A 24,326-nucleotide genomic window follows, 5' to 3' on the forward strand; every position below is an offset into this window, starting at 1 on the left:
TTAGTTTTGTTTTTTCTAAATGCTTAGTTTTAGTATTAGTTGCTGTTTTTTCATATCTTTTATCTTCCTCGCTGTCGTATTCAAATAAATCCCATACAGGATTCTGCTGCTTTCTCCCAACTTTAGTCTCCATGTTGCCAGGTAGAGTGGGGATTTAGAAGCCGACTCTAAACCACAAGTGACAAGTAGTGACAGACCCTGAAGTGTCATATGGTGCTGCCAGCTAAAATTGGTCAAGCGAAATAAATCGATTTCATATCAATCTGATATTGACAACAACAAAAACTGCAGAGATTTTCTCCATAATTTTTATATGTTTTAGTTAGTTTTGTATGCACACAATACAGTTTCAGTTAGTTATCCTTTTTTCTTATAATTATAGTTTTTATTTATGTCAGTTAACGAAAATTTTTCTTCAATTCTAGTTTTCATCTTTTCGTTAGTTTTCGTTAACGATAATAACCTTGGAAAGAATTGCAAGACAGCATAAAGACTGGACTGTGGATAAAGGCCATGTGGTCTGATGAGTCCAGATTGATCCGTGAGAAGACAAGCTGTGAGGGAAATGTTACAATGTTCAGTTGGTCAGGTCTAGGTTCACAACATTATATATCCAAAATCTATTTTGAGTATTATTGAATTTCTTCTTCATTTATGACACAGACATTTTCCAATATGACAATGCTAGGATTCATCAACATCATATTCTTAAAGAGTGGTTGAACACCACAGAGTCCAGACCTGAACCCCACTGAGAATCTTTGGGATGTACTACAAAAGTCTTTACACAGTGGTCCGACTCTCCATCATCAGTATAGGAGCTTGGTGAAAAATGAATACAACTCAGGAGGGAACTAAACGTAACTGAATAAGCTGATCGAAAAAATGCCACAGAAAATATATGTTGTAATCAAGGCGGTCATCACAACCTCATTAGCTAGCTCCATTCAATTACAACCAATATGTAACTAAATCTGAATTGCTACAATTTCAATGGACAAAAATACTGCAGTTGCACCATTTTGTGCACAGAAAACATAGCCCAGCATTTGGAACAACCAATGAATTGAATTTATCCATAACTGACCAGGCACAAGGTCACTATTTTTAATCTAATAATTTTGGAGTAAAAGTGTTTTTCTTGGTTAAATAAAGGTTATTATTTAGGTGTCTATTTTCTCAGTAATTTTTAGGCATTTTTGACACAGCTTCTGCTCTCATTTCCTTTCCTCTTGCTGTTTCTCTCTCCTCCCTCCCACGCATTTTTTTTGAGCAGAGATCTAACCAGGCACTTACACAGCCCCCCTAGCCCACCAGCAGGTCACAGCGCAATGGTGTGCACCACACTTTCTCTATTACTATAAATAATGCAGGCTCCATGTAAAACTAATCAGACGGCACGGCACAGTGGGGCAACATAACAAACTTGCCAAGGCACATCCAAGATCTATTAGAACATTTTGATTCTAATTTAACCAAAACTGTGAGACCCTGCATTTTGGATTACATCATTATTAATGTTGCACTAATATATTATGGTTTACCAACATGGTGTTGATATGAGATTGCAAATGAATACATGACAGCCAATATACAGCATCAATGTCCCTGCAATTCAAAACCCTTCAAAAAGCTTCTCCAGCCAATTAACCCTCTCTCTGTGTCTCTGTCTTTTACACACACACTGACAGCAGCTGTGAGGTTGAGATAAAGGGGTGGCCTCCAATTTGCTAAAGGTCACAGCTGTGGTACTTAAAAAAAATCCAGAATCAATAATTATAATTTGCTACCAATAGCAACATAAGCACATTAGAGACAAATAATGACAAGATATTATGAATGTTAGAGGTATATTACTCTTCACTGATGTGAAATTCCTTTTATAAAGGTGCTTGCTTTTGTGCAGTTATTGAGTGTGAACATATTTGAGTTCATAACCTAGAAATGACGAAAGACAGATGTATTGTTATATCATTCCATCCATATTTATCAGTGAAGAATCTATTCATAAGTTAGAACAAATTATCAAGGTACATCTCACCTCTCCCACCTAGTGTGTGTTGCATTGGATGGAAATCCCCTTGTAGGACATTCAGGACAAAAGACTGGCTGATAATGATCCTATCAACACAGGCAGGGAGATTTTGTAAAGTCTTGAGATCTGCCGATGGGACTGAAAAACTAAAACCTGATGTCCTTTGTATGTTAAAATGTTCAGGGACACCTTTTCATTGTAGGTCATCAGTTAATTTGTGCAGAGGATGCATTGATTTTCAATGACTTGTCTATGTGGAAGTCAAAGACTTGTGCTTGGACACAATGTAAATGTATAAAATATAGTAATAAAACAGGCACATGCATATACCCTTCCGCTGGCATGTTGCAATTTCAAAATGATGCAGAAAATATTGTTTGTGTGAGATGCAAATAGTTTATGTGGATCAGTACTTCTTTTGTTCCAATCGTTAGATGTCACTAGAAGGGATGGGAAAATCCTTGGAGACTGAGTGACTTGTGCAAACACAACACAAAGATAATGCAGATGCACAACAATGGAAATTCATTAACATTTCAGTTCGTCCTCAGTCATGATAGCATTTTTCTACAATTCGATATATTCATTAGATATGAAAAGATCTCCAGTTGACTGTCATGTGTTAAATCAAACATTTTCATCTTAACAGCAGACATAACTGAATCTTGTCACATCCAGAAATTGCTACTGCTATTATGTATCAGGGATGGATGGAATGAAATACAGGGACCTGATTAAAGCCTTCAGTGACCGGAGTCACAAAAACTGTCTCCTACTGAACACCTCCTAGACCAGATCGTCCCCACTATGTCATTCTAACAAACCAGAGAAGCAGCTGCAGTGGACAACTCACCTCATTATGATGCAGGACTGATCCTACATCTCCACTGCATCAGACTGTCTGATGACTGATAGACTGGCAATTACTCACTCAATTCTATTTTTATTTTGCTTTCTTTTCTTGTCTTGACCTGATGGAAAATGAATTTGAACCTGTGGATTATTAAAGATGATCTGTATAGATCTGTATTATTTGGAAATGTTAAAAGGGGAAACTATATGCTGGAATGCCCTCTTTTTATTATTCATTTATTTTTATTTTTTCATCAGGGGGCTCAAGTGACAAGCAAATAAAATAAAATACCACCTCTTTGTTGTTATTTTATTTATTTTTAGAAATATCTAAATTTACCCTTGCGTTAAAAACTAATAATTTATTTACCCTTGAGTTAAAAGCTAATAATTTATTATTTCTATCTCAAATAGAATCTGAAGCTGCTGAACCAGTGCCTATTTATACTGTCCAGTGAGAACACTCAGATTAAGAAAACAAATTACTGAGTATAATTACCACGACATTTCCATCTCCCCACATAGTATCTTTGTGCCTCCTTCTTCAGAGACCCTGTGAAAAAAGAGACTCACAATTTACAGAATCAGTGTCACTGACTGATCTGCAGGACACCTCAGAACATCTTACAATCTCACAAATACACAAATACACTAAACTGAAAATGACTGAAATTATATTGATATATAACCAAGACCTGGGTTAAATATGACCAGTCTGCTCAAAGGCTGACCGAACAAGCCTGTAAACTGATTTTTAATTAATTGCTCATTGTGCTGAATTGATCCACTCCCTAATTATGGGCGCTTGATTTGTTATAGATCAGCGGATGTCGTAATTCACAGTCAGCAACATCTAACACAGACAGAAGCATATCTACACAACATTCAGCTGGATGTTTTATGGTAACCACTTCACTGTGGCAGCTAAATAATTCAACACTTTGCCAGTGAGATGTTGCAGCTTCTGAATCCTCCAAACCACTTGACATTTTTAATTATGGCCACGCCGAGATAATGGAATGCTTTCTGTGTTTTCACCTCGATCAATAGCTGTTTATGTGTGTACAGTGACACTGTATATCAGCCTCTGGGCAGACCACCAGCAGGTGGGGAATGACTCCAGTCAGCACTTTGGAAGATGGCAAAAGGAGGAGAGAGGCAGAGGGAGGGGCCAACACTCATACACGTACAGTATACAAACAAACTGTAGGTGATGGGATGAATTGGGATTGTGTGCATTTGCCATGTTGTAGTGCAGCAAAGAGGGAGGAGCCAAGGGTGTAGAGGTGCATAGTGGGTTTGAAGGCTGATGGATCTCAGACTGCAGCAATGCAGCATCTGTGTGTAACAACATCCAGGGTGAAGGTGAATGATACAGGGACGTGGTGTAAAGGAAAACAAAAAAACAGGCTGCATTAAATCTGATCAATGACAGGGGCTATATAATTAAAGGGATTTGTGTGTTTTTGCTTCTCAACTGAGCTGATAAAGATGCTCATAGTTCTTCACTGATGGATACACCAACACTCCATCACATATAATGCATATTATATGTCAGACTAGTGACACTGCACAAGGTAAGTATCACATATTTGGATCAACAATGACTTGCCAGGATTCATCTTCTCTTGTAACGCCTCCATCTTGAATTAATTACGATCTCCCTGAAGGTTTCCCACACTCAGCTGTCCTCACTGGGGCAATGTTTTTGATCAATGATGACATTTGATTAGTCAAAGCAGGCATTAGTGTAACATGTTCTCACACCAGTCTCTGCTTTTATTTCAAGAACCATTGCCCTGTTAGCTTCAGCCACATCTTCACCATGAAATGACAATCCTGGGAAATCATAACACCATAAAGTCATTCTTTACAGCCTTAGCCTCTTTGAATTATGTTGTGTAATTACCCTGCAGTCACCCATGACTACCAGGTTACACACTGAATGGCTCACTTCACTGAAAACACTCAGCCACACCAGCAGCAGGCCATCTCTAATCTTAATGTCATTTCTCCGAGCGTCAAGGTTGAAACAGATATTGCTACTCCAATGGGCACTGGGGAGTTTAAGGTGGTGACAGTGTAGTTCTATGCTGTAGCACCACCCACTTACGGCGATATGTACCACGCCTCACGACAACAAAGACATTATCACCTCCTCTGGGAAGGCAGAATGGGAGTCTACATCAGTTAAAAGGGTCATGAAAACTGGCAGCCAATTCACAGCAACTACTCTCAGTAATGACACTCAAAATGTGTACAGTACATTAATAGTACAGCTTTGTACAGGCGTCAGTATTGTGATTGCTTTATTATAGTTAATAGCAAATCAAAGCTTTAAAGTAAGCTGTAATGTGAATGAAGCCATAACGTCTGCAGTTAAAATGATGCTTTTATTATTAATAACCTCACTTTTTACCTTCAAGATATCAAACGTAAGTTCATACAAACACTGAATCTTTTATGGCAGAAGAAAATTCTCTTCACACATTTCAACAAGGTCAAATTCTATACATTGTAGATTTAAATGTATTGTACACCTTTTCATATCTTGAAATGCAGATTTTTGCAATGTATTGTGAATATGCAGAAACCTTGCTGAAAAATACATCAAATGCATAAAGTAATTAAAATGAATTATGAGTAGGGTGTCCATAAGTACATTAAAACAGAATTTTGTGTTTTCTTTTACATAAATAGACGTTTTCACTGTAAACAGATACTGGCAAAGCTCAAATATTGCATACAAATTCACCATAATGCCAGAAATAATGTTGATGCTCAACATTTCCCCAGATCCCAAATTAATGTGTCCTTACCAATACAGAAAGAAAACAAACAATCATAAAGACCTTAAATGGAAGGTTCAGTTGAGCAACTGTGAATAATCCAACGTATCTATGCTTAAATCAGTCAGTGTTTGCCAGTAATTGATCATTACAAAATGAGAATCAATCTGCATGCGGCATGAGCATGAAGCACACCACCTTTAGGTCACTGTTGTTTCTGCATCTAATGGAAGGACGATGGATGAGACTCTGAATTGACAGGGGATCATGGTCAGCACCTCCCCCCGTCATGAAGCCCCCAACCTCCCCTTCCAGCTGCCCTCTGTGCATCTGAGTGTTTGAAGACGACATATGGTGTGGAGCACGGGGAATTTGTCAATACCTGGGCCTCTGGAGGCATGTAATCTTTATTCTTCGAGTCCGACAGCATGCAGCTCTCTGTGCAGGGAGAGGAGCGTCCCTCTGATTCCCTCTTACAGATTTTACGTCCTTTGCAGCACAAGGATTATTATGGTAATCTCAGGCTTGGTGTGAGGAAGACCAAGGTGATGACTTCAAAGGTGGGGCAGGTTGTTGTGTAGGACATTTTCTATCATACGGAAATGCTTGCTGAGTTTGGAGTCAAGAGGAAAAACTGGGATAAAATTCAGCATCAGATCTGTATAAATTTAAATGGCCAATGGAAACCAGGGTCCTCACAAAAGTCCATGAAATATAAACAGACAAAAAGTTCAAGTCACTGTCACTAATTGTTTACCAGTTTCTAAAAACAGGATTGTAGTCCGTCATGCATACACATGATTTAGTCTATGCTGCAGCAGGGTGGAGAAAAATTGATCACCATTCAGTGTTACAGCACTGATAATGAGAACTGCAAGTAATTTTTGACCATGCCATTAAAATCATCTTGTTTGCTTTTAACATGATTTAACACCGTTCTGCCAGAGGAGAGAGGACAGTGATAAATCAGCAGGAAAAAATCTGCATACACTTTTTTTTTAAAGAATGTTGATTGAATTTCTGGTGGTGTGAGAATAGTTTGATGTGTAATACAGCAATATTAATAAATATTATGAGGAAAAAAACATTATTCATCAGGAGAGTTATTGGTAAGGAGACTCATCACTAGTCTCAGTAAAGGCTGATTATTGTTCTATTATTATTCAACAGTATTTGATTCTAATATGTCTCTTTATCATGTTAAATTCACATCTGCTGCAGGAGTTTTTCTTCAACCGGAGGAAGAAGGAGAAAATATGATACTGAGATTGATTCAACTATTCTATAATTGGGGAAATAGTAATTAATCTGATGGTGTAATTAATGTCATTAATAATATATGTTTACTTTTTAAAGGTGCATTGCCTACAGCCCTGTCCCTGTCCACCTGAAGATTAATGATCGCTGCATTTCTTCTCTCTGACCTCTCAGTTTCACACCTGTTCAGTAGCACAGGAAATTAAAAGTCAGAGTGATTTGGCCTAACAATGCTTAATGAGAGCTAATAATAAAATGACTTCATCTCTGAGGGGGTTGTATCTCAACAATATCACTGCAAGTCTACGCACAGTGAAGCATTTTATAGCAAAACAGTGAACAGTGAACTTAATCACTAGGGAGCAGTAAAAAAAAAAAAAAAAAAAAGGAAAGGACTTTGATAAATGTCTGGTAAAATCAAAAATTTTCTGTGATTGTTCAAAGGATGAGGTTAACACTGATTGAAGCTGTAACATATGGAAGAAAGAGAATTATTCACAGTGAAGTAGAATAATCTGAACCCCTCTTTCTCCACTCTGAATTTTCTGAATATTAACTATTCCATTTGACACTACTTTTTCTGTCCCTCATGATGCCTTGAAGAAAGTTCTTTCTATTATCAGGTTCAGCTTTGATTTTTTTTTTTTTTTTTAATATTTCCAATTTCCGTTTGATGCTCCCTCTCTTGCTCAAAATGCTGTGTCACAGGGTGCAGGCTAGGCTGGATGTTGAATAGAAAGCCTCAGATGGGCTCAGCTGCTCTATTATGGATTAGCCAGCAGCGACCCACACCTCTAACCCCCAATGAGCAGAGGGAACATTTTAGGACACGATAGTAAACTGCAGCAGAGCAAACCCTTCTTTAGGTCTATCTGTAGGATCTATTTATTTGGCAAAATGTGTTACTGACGTATGTTTTGGGGATCTTCCAAATATGACAGAATTAAGATTCATTTAGTTTCTGACCTTTTCCTGCAGATATCTCAATAAATCAACATTGAATGAAAGTATAAAAAATAGCAGTGACATTGATGTTATATTATGAGGACAATTCTGTGTTGTAAACTTATTAAACAGAAGGTGATCGCTCAAATGGAACTCAAACTGTCATGATGAAACCAAATTGCAAATCTGGTAACACTGTCAGAGAGTTTAACGCTGCAGTACAAGGTTACCATAAGGACACATCCCCGTAGGTTGAAGTTGTTTTGCTACTCTACTATGCCCTGCTTGGCCCCTTCCAAAATAATGAGTCCCGTCTGAATAGGGACCAAACATCATGTCTCCTTTAGTTCAGCAACTGTACTTTGTCTGTAGATCTCTGAAACATTTTTCAGAAAATACAGCTGATGTTCCCTATGAGCAAAAAAAAAACAAAAAAAAAAAACAGATGAATCAAAAGGAGCAAAACCATCAAAAAGATTCCAGTTCTATAATACAGACTGACTGGAGAAAAATATGAAGCTTTTCCCAAGTGGTCTGAAAAGTCTGAGAGGCATGTGCATGTAACCATAACAGCAAAAAGTTAGGAGGATATGTGGAAGTTACAGAACACATTACATTGAATTTCTCTGTGGACATTATGAACACCACATACTGTATTGGATGTTTTGCTTAGTGAGGTGTATTTAATTTCTTAAAAAAAAAAAAAAATCTATACCTCTCAGTCAGCTTGAAACTCAGTCAAGAAAAAAGTTGGAACAGAAGCAATGTAGGACAGATGATGAGTCAAAAATAATGAAATAACAGTGTCATTTGAAGACAGTGGCAGGAAAATATAGGAATTTTTTTCTTATCTTATCTTGTCTTGTCTTGTCTTCATTGTACCTGGGTCAGGAATTGACCCCAGGTAATGGAATAATAGCCCGTTCCAAAATGCTGGGAGGTGGAAACTTTCAGACATCCAACTAAGTAAAATGCCTAGGAACGCCCATCAAAGCCAGAAGTCTTAGTTGCAAAGTGGGGCCAGATCAAGCTACCCCCACTTCACCACAAATCAACAATGTGACATCAACACAACAATAGTGTTGCTCATAAGCATATCCATTTACATTATCGTTTAGAGCAGTGGTTCTTAACCTTTTTTGACTCGTGACCCCATTTTAACGTCACAAATTTCTGGCGACCACAGACATTCAAAACAGAGACATTTTTTTGCTAAAATGAATTTGTTTTTAATCATGTAATAGTTTGCTATACTATGTTGCAAATAAATGTTAATTTTAGACAACATTTAGGCTATATAATGTATACCTTTTTGGTGTCTGCTTCTTGGTTTCTCTTGGAGATGCCTTTGTGGGGCCAGGTGGGGGAAGAAATCTTTCCATTCTCCGTTTGGTCCAGATTTCTGACTGCAACTGTGTCCGGGCAGGTTGAAGAGTAATAATCCACGCAGTCACATGATCAGGTCAATCAGGATATGCCCTGTCAGATATCATATCCCGCATTTTATTTGAACTTGATTTTTATTAGGAAAGGTGTGTGGTGTTTTCATTATAATAAAATATATATTGAATCATTAAAAAATTTTTTTTTAGTAATTTTTTTTAATCAATTACTGGAAATTTCAGGCAACCCCATTTGAATTCCAGGCAACCATACATGAGATCATGACCCCAAGGTTGAAAAACACTGGTTTAGAGTATAGCGGGTACAAGAAGATTAACAGCTAGCCAAATGGATAGCCTGGCCTGTAATTTCAAAACTCTATAAGGCTGTGATTTCAGTGCAAGTTCGCAATGAAAAAAACTTTACAATGTATAATTACCTCATCTGTCAGTTCACCTCTTCCATGTGTATGTGAGAATACTGTACTGTTGACGGTCAAAATGCCTCTTCACTAAGAAAGCAAATAGGGGCTTAGATCTGCGGCCCTCCATATTTGTTGTTTATGTTCAACACACATCATCTGGAATGCTTTAAGAACTCCAGGTGGGGCATATCCTACCTCCCAGCACTTTGGAACGGGCCATTAATCCTTGAGCCATGTCGTATGGGCTCTATTGTATGTGAATCTTGGGAGGAAGAGAGTTTAATCATGATTAAGTACAAAAGCAGCATCCAGGAGTGGTCTGGTCCTTCAAGATAAAAATGGGCTGAAGATCACCAGCTTTCAACAAAAGTTTAAATAGAATATTCCTCAAAAAAAGACAAAAAAGATTTGGATATTTTAGCCTCTATAATGCACAACAGAATGAAAAGATTGGTGAAATCTGAATGTATTTCACTGTGTAAAGTTTAGAGTTCAAGCCTAAACTGAACACCATGATCTCTGATCCTTCAGACAACATTCATCTAGAGCTGAATGAACCACACAGGTTTTAGGATTACAATGTATTACACCCTAACCTGCCTTAGCTCTCCCTACATGAACCTCTAGTGCACCCACTGCACAGACGACAGCAGCCTACACAAGTACCAACACAGATGTCAGGTTCTTTATCCATCTTAATGTTTGTTCCCTGTTACTTCCTGCTATCTAAAAATACCCCTCCTTTTAACATTTTATCGTTTCCCTGCATAAGAAAGGGGATTTGTTGGTGTGTTTTATCACTGCTAAAGAATAATGAATCACATGGTGAAAGATTTCACCTAAATGGTGTGATGTGTTTTAATGTAGCATGTGTCATCTTTCTGGGAGCCTGACATTTCTAATATTAGACTATTTAGTGGTGAAATATATTAACTGTATAAGCAAGTGTCAATGTTGCACAATGAATCTCTCTTTTTACAGTACTGTGAGGTCCTCTAGTCTCCATTTATGTAATTATTGGATATGAACCTTTCTTTTTATATCAGGGGTGTCAAACCACCCAATTTGACTGCAATCATGTGTGGGATGGATTTGTGCAAAAACTGCAAAAATTACACTGAAGATATTAACAGTCAAGGGTGTTGAACTAATTTTAATTCAAGTTCCACATACAGACCAATGTGATCTCAAGTTAAATAATAGCATAATAACTTATAAATGACTCCAAATTTTCTTCTTGGCACAAGGTGAAAAAAATAATGTTACATTAAGCCTATAAATAATGACATCTCCAAATTTTTAACATTAAATTATAAAAATGCTTAATTAAGAAACTATCCTTTTAACAATAAAATGTGACTAACCTGAACAAATATGAATCGCCTGAAATGTCCAAAGAAAATTAAGTGCAATTTTAACAGTATTTTGCCTGATAAATGTTTTGTGCCTTTATAGATCCAATGCATAATGCATATGTATAAATGATCATTTGAGGCATAATGTTGTTAAAATTGCACTTATTTTTCTTAAGAAATTTCAGCTCTTTCAGGTTATTCACATTCACTTTTTTGTTTAGATAGTTTGTACATCTCAGTATTTTCATAATTTAATGTTAATTTATGGACTAAAACACACACAAAAAAATTGGAGTTGTCATTATTCATAGGCTATTATGCAATTGTTTTAGTAGTTCAGCCCACTTGAGATCAAATTGGGCTGAATGTGGCCCCTGAAAGAAAATGGATTTGACCCCCCTGTTTTATAGTCTGTGCATAGAAGATATTGGTGGATGATGTTTACTTGCACACACATTTTCAAATTGAGAAAATTGTATCAAGAAAAAGGATTATATTTCACTGGTTGTGGATTGAATGTGTCACAACTTTACTCCAGATTTAATCTTTACACCAAAATCAAATCATCTCCATTTTTAAAGAACAACGCAGCCCACAGCCATTCCATTTTCTGATTAGCAAGATGGACTTTGTGGCAAATGTAATTGTATTTTTAAGGTTGAATACCCACAATACTAACCCATTCATCCTCACAGAAGCTTAGACACAGGTCAAGAACAAGTATACAGCCTGCCCCTCTATGAAGTGTTCCTCCCTCCTTTCTGCAGTCTGTCTGTCTGCCTGTCTGGCCCTGCTGGCTCTGTCTCATCTATTATTAGCACCAAAAAAAAAAACAAAAAAAACGTACTGTCGGTTTGGTTATGGAGGAGAACATTACGTCACACACAAGGCCCTACCTCCAAAATGATTCAGCACTTTCTTCCAGTCAGAGGCCATTTTATCGTAACTACCCAATTAAGTGTGTTTTCTACTTCAGTGACTGGTCGTCTTAACTGCCCACTTAAATTTGTTTGTCCCCGTATTCACTTTATTGCCTGGCTTTCACATGTGCTTATAGTGGGTATTTCACTTCAGACTGCTGTCTGAATCAACTGTGTCACTTTGAGAGTGGTCATTCCCTGAGGCTGCTTGAGCACAGCAGGATGTTAGCAACAGATTCCAAGGCAACCGCAGCAGCTCACAATTTAACACTTAATTTACAGGAACACAGTCTGAGATTTCCATAACTACCTGTCATTTAGTTGTGAGAATGATTCATACTTAGATTTATTATTTTATTCAATACTGAATAAGGTTAGATTTAAAGACTTTATAAAACCTTATTAACCTTAGACCTTATTAAAATAACATACTTATTAAAACTGTCACTGCATTAGAAAGCTAATATATATACACACACACACATATATACATATACATATATATACATATACATATATAGTTCCCTCAACACATGTGGGAAGGGGTGGGATATAGACCAGTCCTTTTGCGTAACCCCACAGAAAGAAATCACACGGTATTAGGTCAGGTGAGCATGGGGGCAGTTTCAAATATGATTACACTTTTTTGAGCAAAAAGAGCAAACAAATTTTAAATAAATTATTAGGTGATGACATGATGTCAAATTTTTTGGGACACCCTGTATATATGGCCCCCAGTGACCAACTGCTAAGTGAACTCCTCAGGCAACAGAAGCCCAGTAAGGAGGAGGAGCCTGAGGGGCTATCATGGAAGGACAAACCCTTGCATGGCATGGACCACCACCAATTTGAGGAAGTGGCTGATATCGAGAAAACATACCAGTGGCTGGAAAAGGCTGGACTGGAAGACAGCACAGAGACACTACTCATGGCTGGACAAGAACAGGCCCTGAAGACCAGAGCAATAGAGGCCAGAGTCTACCACACCAGACAAGACCCCAGGTGTAGGCTGTGTAGAGAAGCCCCTGAGACAGTCCAGCATATCACAGCAGGGTGTAAGATACTGGCAGGCAAAGTATACATGGAACAGCATAACCAGGTAGCAAGCATAATGTACAGGAACACCTGTACGGTCAGTATGGACTGGAGGTCCCAGAGTCCAGATGGGAGACACCCCCGAAGGCGACAGAGAACAAACAGGCCAAGATCCTGTGGGACTTCCAGATCCAGACTGACAAGATGGTGATGGCCAATCAGCCTGACATAGTGGTGGTGGATAAACATCGGAAGACAGTGGCAGTGATAGATGTAGCAATCCCAAGTGATAGCAACATCAGACAGAAAGAACATGAGAAGCTCAAGAAATACCAAGGGCTGAAAGAGGAGATCGAGAAAATGTGGGGTGTGAAGGCAACAGTGGTACCAGTAGTGATCGGGGTACTGGGAGCAGTAACCCCCATGCTGAGAGGATGGCTCCAGCAGATACCAGGAACAGCATCAGCGATCTTGGTCCAAAAGAGCGCAAGTCATAGGAACAGCTAAGATCCTGCACAGAACCCTCAGGCTCCTGGTCCAGTCTGTTCATATTAGCAGTCTGTACCTTTGGAAATGTGCAATACAGGAGAAAAAGGCATATGATTAGTAGTTAAAGCATACACCAGAATTGTTACTTCCTATCACAGCATTGTCACCTTTTAATTGTTTGGTAATAATGACTTAATCACTCCAACAATAAGTGAGTTCCTGAGAGTTCTTGGACATAAAACAGGTAATTACTATGTGCATCCCTGATTCATAATTCTTACATAGAAACCTGTGCCATGTGCTGCCCAAAAATATTAGATACTTTTAGACTGTTCAACAAATTCAAAATTCTTCTGAATTTTTTTTTTTTTTTTCAGTCTCTTGCACTCACTGTCCATAGTCAGTCATGCTCTATGTTGCCAGACAATCTGCAGTCTAGATAAGAGAAATGACTTAGATTCACGGATGCTGACAAATAGGGGAAATTTACGGCTGCCGTGGCCCCCTACGCTTTAGCCGGATCCTCATTTCCACCACCATCAGAGCCCCACACAGACACTTATCACCAGACAGAACATAAAACATTCTTTTCCCTCAACGCAGTCTCCTTTATCCCTGAAGGTAGCAAGAGGAAAGATCACCTCTGTTACTGATTACTACAAACAGATGCTCCAACAAAACTATATTTAAACCTTACATAGTTTTTTATAAATCTGCAACATATTTGTAAATGATGAAGGGTTTTTAACTTTGGATGAAGATTTCAGACAGAAAAAACTCATGGATTTAAATTATTGCAGAGCTGTTTTGTTTCAATATATCATGCTTGGAGTATGACATATGAGGAATTTCTGTTAACTCATTTCATTGGGATTGTAGTGTTAGCATGCTTTCAGCAGCTATAAATCTTAAAGTGATGCCTCAGAGTTTTCTGCAGGAGGTATGATAGGAGGCAGTGTTATTCCATAGACTTTACAACCTCCGAATACCATCACGTTGACTCTGTGGTTGTAAAGAAGTGGCCGAATGAAGCTTAAAATAGAAAGGTGAGGCACTCTTCAAGTTTGCTGTTTCGTAAGAGGGCTTTTACAGTGGAGTTTCACTGGACGCATCTCACCACACCTTTTACTCAGCAGCATTGCAGGGGTATAAATCTTTGAAGAACTGCAACCTGCGTCACACATGCACATCCAGCATCGAGGCCTGTCCCACCCAGTTGGTGAGCTTCGAGAGATGCACTAATCAGACACCCTCCACAGCTGCCAAGGGCTCAAGGACCATGGGATTCTGTGTGTGTGGAGCAGAGATGGGGAGCACAGAGGTCAGCATACAGTACTGAGGCTGGTAATCCATCATATCTCTGTAATACACCACTCTACTATGACCTTGGGAAGTTACAGAAAAAATATTTCCCCAAGAAAGAGGTCAGGGTGACATTGTTTACCTCTCCTGATTGGAAGTTAAGTATACATCTATGGTTTAATCAAAGCATCGTAGTCATAAAGTACAGTAGTTTCCCTCATATTTAGGCCTACTGGTATACTGATCTTTGCTTATTCTTTGCTGTGGATTTAAATTAAAGATCCCCACAGTGAAGAAAACACTTATTAAATCAAAATGTGTGTAATTTTACAATAGATATACATATCCTCTTGAAACCCAGCAATATACTTTTGTCTTCTATAGGGTAAGAGTTTCACAGTTTGTCAAATGATGTCCACTGCAAAGGACATCCCGCAAAAAAGAAATTAAAAATGCATCGGGAAAAATACTGTTGGATTATGATGTTTCTAATTAAGACAGGTTTTTGATATAAAAAAAAAAAAAGCCAGAACTTTTACTTTCCTGTGTCTCAAGAGAATATCAGATTTGTTGACAAGAAGTGTATTTTAATTCTTGTCTCACTGCAACTTCTCACAATTGTTTCTTATCAAAATGTTTAGGTCACAATAGTCAAAACAGTAGGACAATAGGACTTTAATCAGGGTTTCTGCAGGTACCAGTAAATCTAATTTAATGCTTTTTAATGCCCTTTTTAATGCCACTTTAAACAAATTTGATGCCCATGTCCAAGTGCAGATACAGTTTTATGTCTAGTTCGATGACGGTTTACCATCAACAGGCTTAAACCAGGTTCTGAATAGTACCTCCTCCAATCACTTCTGCTGAAACTTGCATTTCCCCATTTTTCCGACATTTGCAAATATTCCCTCCGCTCTTTCGCTACAGCATGAGCATGCTCAGAGCACGTTGCATTCCAACCATCCGGTGTTGTGATTTCGTGCATCGACCATAAACAATAGCCAATTAAAGGGTTCTGCCTGTTAATCATTACACTATACTTCCAGTCAAAATTATTAATGTTTGTATAGTCAAAATAAATCATGAATAACAATGCTTTTTTCCATCAAGTGTATTAAATTTTTTAATGCCTATGAACATCAAATTTAATGCTTTTTATTGCCATGTAAGGCCTTAATTTTCACAAAATCTATTTAATGACTTTTAATGCTTTTTAATGAAACCCTGTTAATATATAAACCACACTTTCATTCTGTTCTTATGTGCACATGTACAGAATAGTAATGTTTTTAGACTTGAAGATACAGGATCCTCCTAAAATCTGAGTGATACACATAAATAAACACAACAAGAGCATCTTAGGCCTCAGTAATGTCAAATCTTTATTGATATGGTGTCATACAGCAATAGATAAATACTACACTCAATGCAATAACATGTCAACAACTACATTCGGTCTCTATGCTTTTATCATCACAGTAGCTGTAGTAAACGCGAATAAAGAGATGAGAAAACACTCCACTAAAACAAAATCATACACATCAAACACATGGCCAAAAAAAAAGCTGCTGGTGTTTTAAGGCAAATTTTTCACATCCTACATGATTTGTTTTATGGCTACATCTTGACAAATGATTACAGATTGTGATTTGAGAGCTGTAAACTGCTTTATCCAGAAAGTAGTGTCGCATGTGCACTTAGATTTTGGCAGTGCTGACAAAGGAATGGTAGTAGTGATATTTTTCTTCAGATAAAGGCTTGGTATTTGCAACCATCGATCAGCGGAGATGATTCAACTTGGCATTCATTCATCCACTATTATAGCTTAGAACTTTAAAATGCTGCTTGTGATACATTCTTGTAAACGTGAGATGTTTCTTCTGCCTTACACTGGAACCCAGCAATCCATAAAACAAAATGCCCCCCCCCCCAACTTTCAGACTTGTTGGCCCTTAAGGAAATCTAGTTATTACAGGCCTCTGTGTAAAGACACACACTACTTATGTAAATACAGATATGACACAGCACTAACTTACTTATCACAAGCTTCAAGTACAACAGTTGGAAAGCAATCCAAAGCAGCCTGCCGTACAATCAACAGTTTTCATTCGTAGTGTGAGTGCAGCTCGTCAGGGCACAGCAAGCAGCAAGAGAAGAAGATAGATAGTTGTGTTAACGCTGGCAGTGCACAAGCAGAAAAAAAAGCATTCTTTCATACTATAGTTTTTCTAGTGGTGAGGTTATACTACAACAGACATTTTATCCAGTCATGGCCACAGTTAGAAATCGAGGTCAGGTTGTTTTAAACACATCATGGTCTGGCAGGCTTGGAGTGAATTTTTTGCCAATTGTTGACTTTACTGAGATGTATTTCTTCTTTGAACTGAGTAATGGTGTGGATTCTTGGGCTCAAATGTGCTTTAAGCATTCATGATGGTATATGTCCAATGGTGCTATATGTGCATTCAATTCATCCGGCACAGATGGGTCATTCAGAACACATGCATTTGTGCTAAAACTTTAAAATTCAGTCTCAAACTGACCCTACTCTTTTGCTTCATTCTTATCATTTTAGTTGCAGTTCACAGTCTACAACATCTTCTTTACAGCATTTTTTTTATTCCCTGTATGTTTTGTAGCAGAGTGTGAAAAATGTTCATTATTCCCACGTCAGTAGTAGTTTTGGCTTTTCTGTGTTTAGTGCCCGCTGTATCTTCACAGCAGAAACCCTTAGCATATTTAAGTCACATCTTTTAAGATATAACTGCAGTCACAGCTCTAGCCTACAGGCCAACAAGCGCATTTATGTAACAGTGGTTAAACGGTGTTTGTGCATGATGATGCTCAGTGTCAATGAAGAAAAGGATGACGTGATGTCATGTTGAATGAGCTGATGGACTGATGGATTCCATGCAAGCATGACATCTAGATACACCATGCAAATCTGCTTGATTAATACATTTGTTTCATAGTTTAAATCTTACTTTCATTTAACTTGCCTCCTTAATCAACTTTTGGTAGTGAAACTTAAAAAAGGGTAGTCTGGAAATCCAAAGGGTTGGTGTTTAATGGAGGATGCTAATCCTCTTTTATACTGTTGTCATGTAGAGCTAATTTGGACCATAGTCACATTGATACAGCAACCATCTGAAAGCGCTGTGAAAACTGTTAGACTGTTCCATTTGTGCAAGAAGACATTGTAGCAGACATTTATTTCATGATTTCTATTTGTTACTAACTCAGTAAGCAGCATTATCAGTGTCAGCCACAGGTCTGGTAAATGGCTCAGAAAGACACATTGTAATATACATATACAATTCAACTTGGCTGGTTTCTTATATTCTCATGTGCTTCTTTACTTAACAGTTGTTGCTAAGAGGAACTATTTTGACTCATTCTGTATATGCAAATGTAGATATAATGACCAAATGCCAGTTGATGTGTTTTGAGATCTCTGCTCTTTAAGTGCACGCTGTGACACTCACACATACATGTTTCCTTGGAATGTGTTCAGAATAACTCACAGTTTGTGCTAGTAGTGCATGACCAGAGTTTATAAACCACTATGTTCCGGTATACGTATACTGTTGCAAAGTTGTGTTGTTGCAGTTCCTGAAGTGTGACAAACCTGCTAGTTATTGTACTTTAAAAGACTATATTCCGGCTAGAAATGCTACCTAAGTGCTTTTGCTTACTGTTTGATGTGAGAGATGAATGAGAGAGAACAGATGCACAGTGGGTTTGTATGGTGATACTTAGAGTAGAGTTATAATGGGTTTCCTTTGGGGAACACGTGGGGGACAAATGGGAATAGGAGGGGTAAAATCCCACCTAAAACAAACCTCCTGTACACTGTTGACTTGTGGAAACCTAACACATGATATTTCAGATGATCTTGCAATGTTTATTATCAAAACATTTGATCCCCACAAGTGCATCTAGTGTAAAGGCTAGGGTTTGTTTAATGATACATGTTTAAGAGAGGCATAGGTTCAAAGGATAAAGTGAAGTTTGAGGGTAACTGTCGATAAGTACAGGAGGCTACACTAGTTTAGTTTTTCTGATTGGTGGGAATACCGCTGGCTTCTTGTTGCTTCTCCATCTTCTTAGTGGAGACCACTGACTCTTCATAAATTTCGCGCTGGGCCACCTTGCTGACAGACTTGCTCTGGTGCTGTTCTTCATCCTTGCTCTCCTTCTTGGATCCCTTTCCAGAGCTGGAGTAAATATGGGTCTGGTAGCTGTAGCCTCCACCACTGCTGCCTATGGAGGGGGTGGGATAGGTGATCCCAGTCCCAATGCGGGTCTCCTCACCTTCTAGCAGCTTCCTGAAGAGGTGATGAACAGCAAGAATTGATTTAAAGAAAGGCTTTTAATTCTTCTTGTTCATTGTGAAGTTAAAAGTGTTGTTGTTCTATGCAAGTTGCAAGTGAAAAAACCAACCTGTAAGCAGCAATTTCAATATCCAGTGCCATCTTCACATTCAGCAGATCCTGATATTCCCTCAGGTGACGAGCCATCTCGTTCTTAGTGGTCCTCAGCTCATTCTCCAGCTCTGCCATGCTTTCCTAATAAAAGTATAGGGGAGATGATTTAGCTGATTGACAGTAGTGACTTGCATACAGAATCTCCTAGTCCACTCTTCATTTTGTGCACACAAAGACGTCTGACAGTCCTACTGTTAATATGCATCTTTTAGCTTGAAACAAGAGTTTGAAAAAGCTGGATGTTTTTTCTATATCTATTTTATTTAGTAGAAGGATTGTAATCAGAGACAATAACTGCATAAAATGCCTCATTTAGATGTAAACAGTGAGTAGGCGTTGTCAGATGCAGGTGCTGAGCGCTTTGTCCCGTGGGAGTCACTTTCAGCACCACGGACAGAGCTTGTCCGAACCCAGCGGCCTCTGTTTCATTTTTACTCTGAGTTTCACTTAATTAAAAAGAAATACATCACTTATGGAACTGTTGTATAACCACATAATTTATCTGATTTTAAAAAATGTTAATAAATCGAGTTTTTCGTAATCCTTTCCCTCAGAGTGTGACAGTGAGAAATGATTACCTGGTAGTTTCCTATCTCCACACTGTGCCTGTCCTCCATCTCCCGGAGCTGCTTTTCCAGGGACTCGTTGGTTCCCCTCAGACCTTCTATCTCGATGGTCTTGGACTGCAGCTGCCTCCTGAACTCGTTCATCTCCTCCCTGCTGGCCCGAATGGCCTCGTTACTCCGGTTCGCCTGCTCGGACAGGTCGGCGAATTTGGACTTGTACCACTCCTCAGCCGACTGCAGGTTTTTGGAGGCCATGGACTCGTACTGGCCGCGAATCTCTTTGAGGGCGGAGGTTAGGTCCGGCTTGGACACCTCCATCTCCACCGACACTTGGGCGGCATGGATCATGTCCGTCAGCTCGGCAACCTCCTCTTCGTGCACCTTCCTCAGGAAGTTGATCTCATCCAGGAGAGATTCCACCTTCTTCTCCAGGTCCAGGCGCACCATGGTGGCATCATCCACATCTTTCTTAAAAGCCTTGAGGGTGGCCTCCGCCTCCTCACGGGCACGGAACTCTTCTTCGTATTTTCCTCTGACTTTCTGCAGCTCGTCTTCTATGCTGTCCCTCTCAATCATCAGGTGGGACTTTTCTCCGTTGAGTTCGTCGAGCTGAGAGCGCAGTTCGCGGATCTCTTGCTGGTAAAGCTCGGCCAAGCGGGATGGTTCGGTCTGCCGCTGGCGCAAAGTAATCAGCTCCGTCTCCAGGACTTTGTTGTGCTGCTCCAAGTTGCGCACTTTCTCAATAAACATTGCAAAGCGGTCATTAAGACCTTGCATTTGCTCCTTCTCATTGGTGCGGATGATTTTAAACTCATTGTTGAGGACGGTGCTCTGGGTCAGGTCGAAGGTCTCCAGTGGCATGGACGAGAAGGAGCGGCCGGACTTTCTGCTGTAGGACCCCAGGGATGAGATGTTGGTTCGAGATAGAGAGGAAGACCGGTAACCTCCGCGTGATGACATATTCATAGTCGTCCGAGATGGAGAGGACGAATAACGGGGAGAATCCCCGAAAATCCTTCGGTAGGACGAGGCGGAAAAGGTTTCGGGTCCGTAACTCATCTTGGCTTGTGTGGAGACAGAGTGGAGCGGAGGGCGCGTCTCCCTTTTATAAGGGGACCGGCCCAATCACTAATTAATGCCCACTGCACATCCGGACGCACAGCCCATATGCGTCATTCAGCCTCATGGATTATCATCTACTGGTCAAAATAAGATAAGAACATTTTTTTGTACATAACGAAGTCCCATTAATCACCATAGTAGAGAAGTGCAGGGTTGGCTCAGCTCTTTGTATGTCTTTGAATGGAGTAGCCGAGATGGAACTGTCCGTCTTGGCGCAGTGATGATGCGTCAGTGGAGAGGATTAAAAGGGCATTTAATAGCACATGTACCTGGACTACTGTACTTATGAACAGAGGCTTACATTATCCTATGTGTCGCATAATTTAAATAGAAGTGTTTCCTTCCCTGGGGCCGATGGAAAAAATACATCTACTGATTGATGTAAAAGAAAAAAATAGATATTTGTCCAAATGTCTTAAAACTTTAGTTACGAACAAATCCTTCATCACAAGAATTGGAAGCAACTCTTTCGCAGAAATATACCTGAACTGTGAGTTAATAATTCAGAAATGAGTTAAATAAATAAATAAATAAATAAATAAATAAATAAAGCAAAAGAGGTTTTTAAATAACAAATGCAACAGAGACAAATAAACAATAACTCACTTGTCGTGGTCGTTGGGAGGTATTTTCTGTGTATGTCAGTTTAAATGATTTGAAATACTTTTAAGCAGGATACCAAAGATAGACTTTTGCTGCCCTCTGTTGCCACATTGCGCTATAGTGCAAGCGCGAATAAAAATGCAGTAAGTCTACAGAAATACTTGCACTGAGATAGTAATTTACTATTCTGGAGGACCCAGACAGAAGGATGATGTGTACTTCGAAAAGATGACAGATGGTTTTGATTTCATATTTCTTATGATTTCTTATAAAGAAAATAGGTGTAGTGCAACATATTTCTATCAGTAGTCAGCTCTATTGGACTCAGATGTACCCAAAAAAAATTTCAGCCTCCTCAGTGTTTGACTGTATGGTTTTTTGTGTTAAATATTTAGGAAATGTCCAAAAATTTGCTTCTTTTTGTGAGTTTTTCCTCAGAATCCCTAATTTTATTGAGTAACTGACAGATTTTTTTCTCTTTATTTGTTTTTTTTTTTTTACTTTGTCCTTCAACAGAAATGAAATGAGGATTGTGCAAATTTTCAACTTTAATAAATATGTTATGATTTTTCACATTCATATTAGTGAACAGTAAAATGAAATAGGGCTAGGATAGTGTTAACGTAAACATCTTCAAGTTAAATCTGAAAATGCCTTCTTTTTACCTCAGTGTCATTTGTGCATACAAATGCATATGTTTTGTATGCAGTTTTAATGATCAAACCAGGATGGTTAATGATTTGTACACTTATACTGTTCATATTTTCCACATTATTTTTATTTTCAGTTTTTTTCCCCTGTGAATATACACAAGTAACAGCAATGTCGTTTGGCTCAGATGATTAACTCTGCCCATACACATACAAAACACATGAATTTAATATAAAAACAAAAAGGATTAGGGTTGTGGTAAAAACCTGCAGTTGCTTACATAAAAACAGTGCTGAAAGGAACATAGAAATGGTGAAATACAAACATACCAGATCAAATATTTGTTATAAACCCAACCATGGAGTGTTTGGTACAAATGAAGATGAAGAGTCATAGTGTGTCTAGTCATGTAATAATGGAAATGGGAATTGTTCCGCACATAATAGTTTAAAATTATAAAGCTATGGTCTTCTACGCAAGGAAGACCAGGTGTGGTTGTAACATGGGGGGAGTTGTAACACCAACAATTCCACAAATATGTGATGAAAAAATAGACTGATGAACATCAAGGCTATAAATAGACATATGGTGGAAAAAAAAAACAGAATTTATGTTAAGAAAGTATTTATTTTCTCGCAAGACTATAGCTTTGTTTAATACATTTACACCTGCAGATAAAATCATGTGATTTATAATAAATGGAATCATAGTTTCTCGGGTGAAATGTGTTGTATGACTCACCTGCTCACTGTGTTAATCCAGTTAAACAGTAACAAACTGGACTGGGTTGGGTTGGAACACACCTTTAAAGTGCAACAACCTGCTACTAATGAACAACTAACAGCGTTTTTCTGACTGCATTACATTTACAGAGCACCTACACATATAGATAGACACAAACACACATACTGACATTACTATGAAAGACAAAACATCACATATCCTTTACACAGGCACAATGTTGGGTTGAAGAAAATATATAGTCAGAATCTCAATATGACCAAGTGCAATAATAATAATAAGAAGAAGAAGAAGAAAAAGAAAGATAAGATAAGATAAGATAAGATAAGATAAGATAAGATAAGTCTTTATTAGTCCCACAAGGGGAAATTCCAGATTTACAGCAGCAAAGCACAAAAGCACACAAGAGCAAAAGAAAGTGCAAAATCAAGAATAAAGGCAAATCAAAAAAAGTTATATATACTATTTACAGCTGTGCACATGCTGATCATGCCACAGGTTGGATAGGGATATGGTTTATTCCACTGTCTATTGCACAAGGTGAAGAAGAAGAAGAAGAAGAAGAAGAAGAAGAAGAAGAAGAAGAAGAGCAAAAATGTCATAATTGTTGTGTTTTTTGTCAGTGAAAATAGAATACAAAATTATGAATTCCCACTTTGTACATTGTATTTTGTCATTGCTTTGGGCATTAATCTTTGTTGGTGTCTGTATTATGTTTCTGTCCCTCCAGTCCATGGACTCTGTTGAGACTTTTAAACAGCATCTTAAGACACTCTTGTTTAAGCAAGCATTTTAAATCCAAACTGACTCAGGGCTGCTACAAACCGATGGCACTTAATGCATTTATTGCATTTTAACTGTATTTTAATTACATTTTAAATTGTATTTTAAACTGTATTTTAGTTGTCTTGCACTGTAAAGCACTTTGTGACTCCCTGTCTATGAAAAGTGCTCTATAAATAAATTGACTTACTTATTTACTCACTTATTTACTTACTTACTTTATTTGCCCAAAATAAAACACTCATTCATGAAAGAAAGAAAGAAAGAAAGAAAGAAAGAAAGATTATGGTACTGTATTACGGATACACCTGCATGTCACTTAAACTGTGATAATTCTGATTACATGGCCTTGAGTAGATCACATCCCATTCTTCTCACTGATGCAGCTTGATTAAAGCCAGTAGGCTGTCACTTGGACCCAGTTCACCGGACGGATGCCTCTCATCTGTGTATCTGTACTTGATGTCATCAGATGATAACTATACAGATCGTTTGGTCACGTGCCTCTGCTACGACAGCAGCCGGTCCCGCCCCCTGTCTTGACAGACATGAGTAAGCCCCGCCCCCTGAATGTCTCAAAACAACAG

General features: G+C 38.4%; 1 protein-coding gene across 1 annotated transcript; it reads right to left on the reverse strand.

Annotated features, from left to right (window-relative positions):
* Positions 1–16,144: 16,144 nt before the first annotated feature.
* On the reverse strand, positions 16,145–20,928 carry inab (internexin neuronal intermediate filament protein, alpha b). The gene is made up of 3 exons (XM_030134616.1): positions 19,852–20,928; positions 19,230–19,354; positions 16,145–19,114 (listed from the first exon to the last, which is right to left on the reverse strand). The coding sequence occupies exons 1-3, from the start codon at positions 20,896–20,898 to the stop codon at positions 18,838–18,840; spliced, it is 1,449 nt and encodes a 482-aa protein (XP_029990476.1). The 5' UTR covers positions 20,899–20,928; the 3' UTR covers positions 16,145–18,837.
* Positions 20,929–24,326: the final 3,398 nt, after the last annotated feature.

The sequence above is a fragment of the Sphaeramia orbicularis genome, chromosome 1 (genome assembly GCF_902148855.1).
Source record: "Sphaeramia orbicularis chromosome 1, fSphaOr1.1, whole genome shotgun sequence".
Lineage (NCBI taxonomy): Eukaryota > Metazoa > Chordata > Actinopteri > Kurtiformes > Apogonidae > Sphaeramia > Sphaeramia orbicularis.

What these genes read in the sequence shown, in the direction of transcription:
- inab (XM_030134616.1), bottom strand. Translation starts at nt 20,898, where the DNA reads ATGAGTTACGGACCCGAAACCTTTTCCGCCTCGTCCTACCGAAGGATT. An exon ending in TGGAGATAGGAAACTACCAG is followed by an intron (nt 19,355 to 19,851) that starts GTAATCATTTCT and finishes TACTTTTATTAG; the next exon opens with GAAAGCATGGCAGAGCTGGA. An exon ending in ATTGAAATTGCTGCTTACAG is followed by an intron (nt 19,115 to 19,229) that starts GTTGGTTTTTTC and finishes TCACCTCTTCAG; the next exon opens with GAAGCTGCTAGAAGGTGAGG.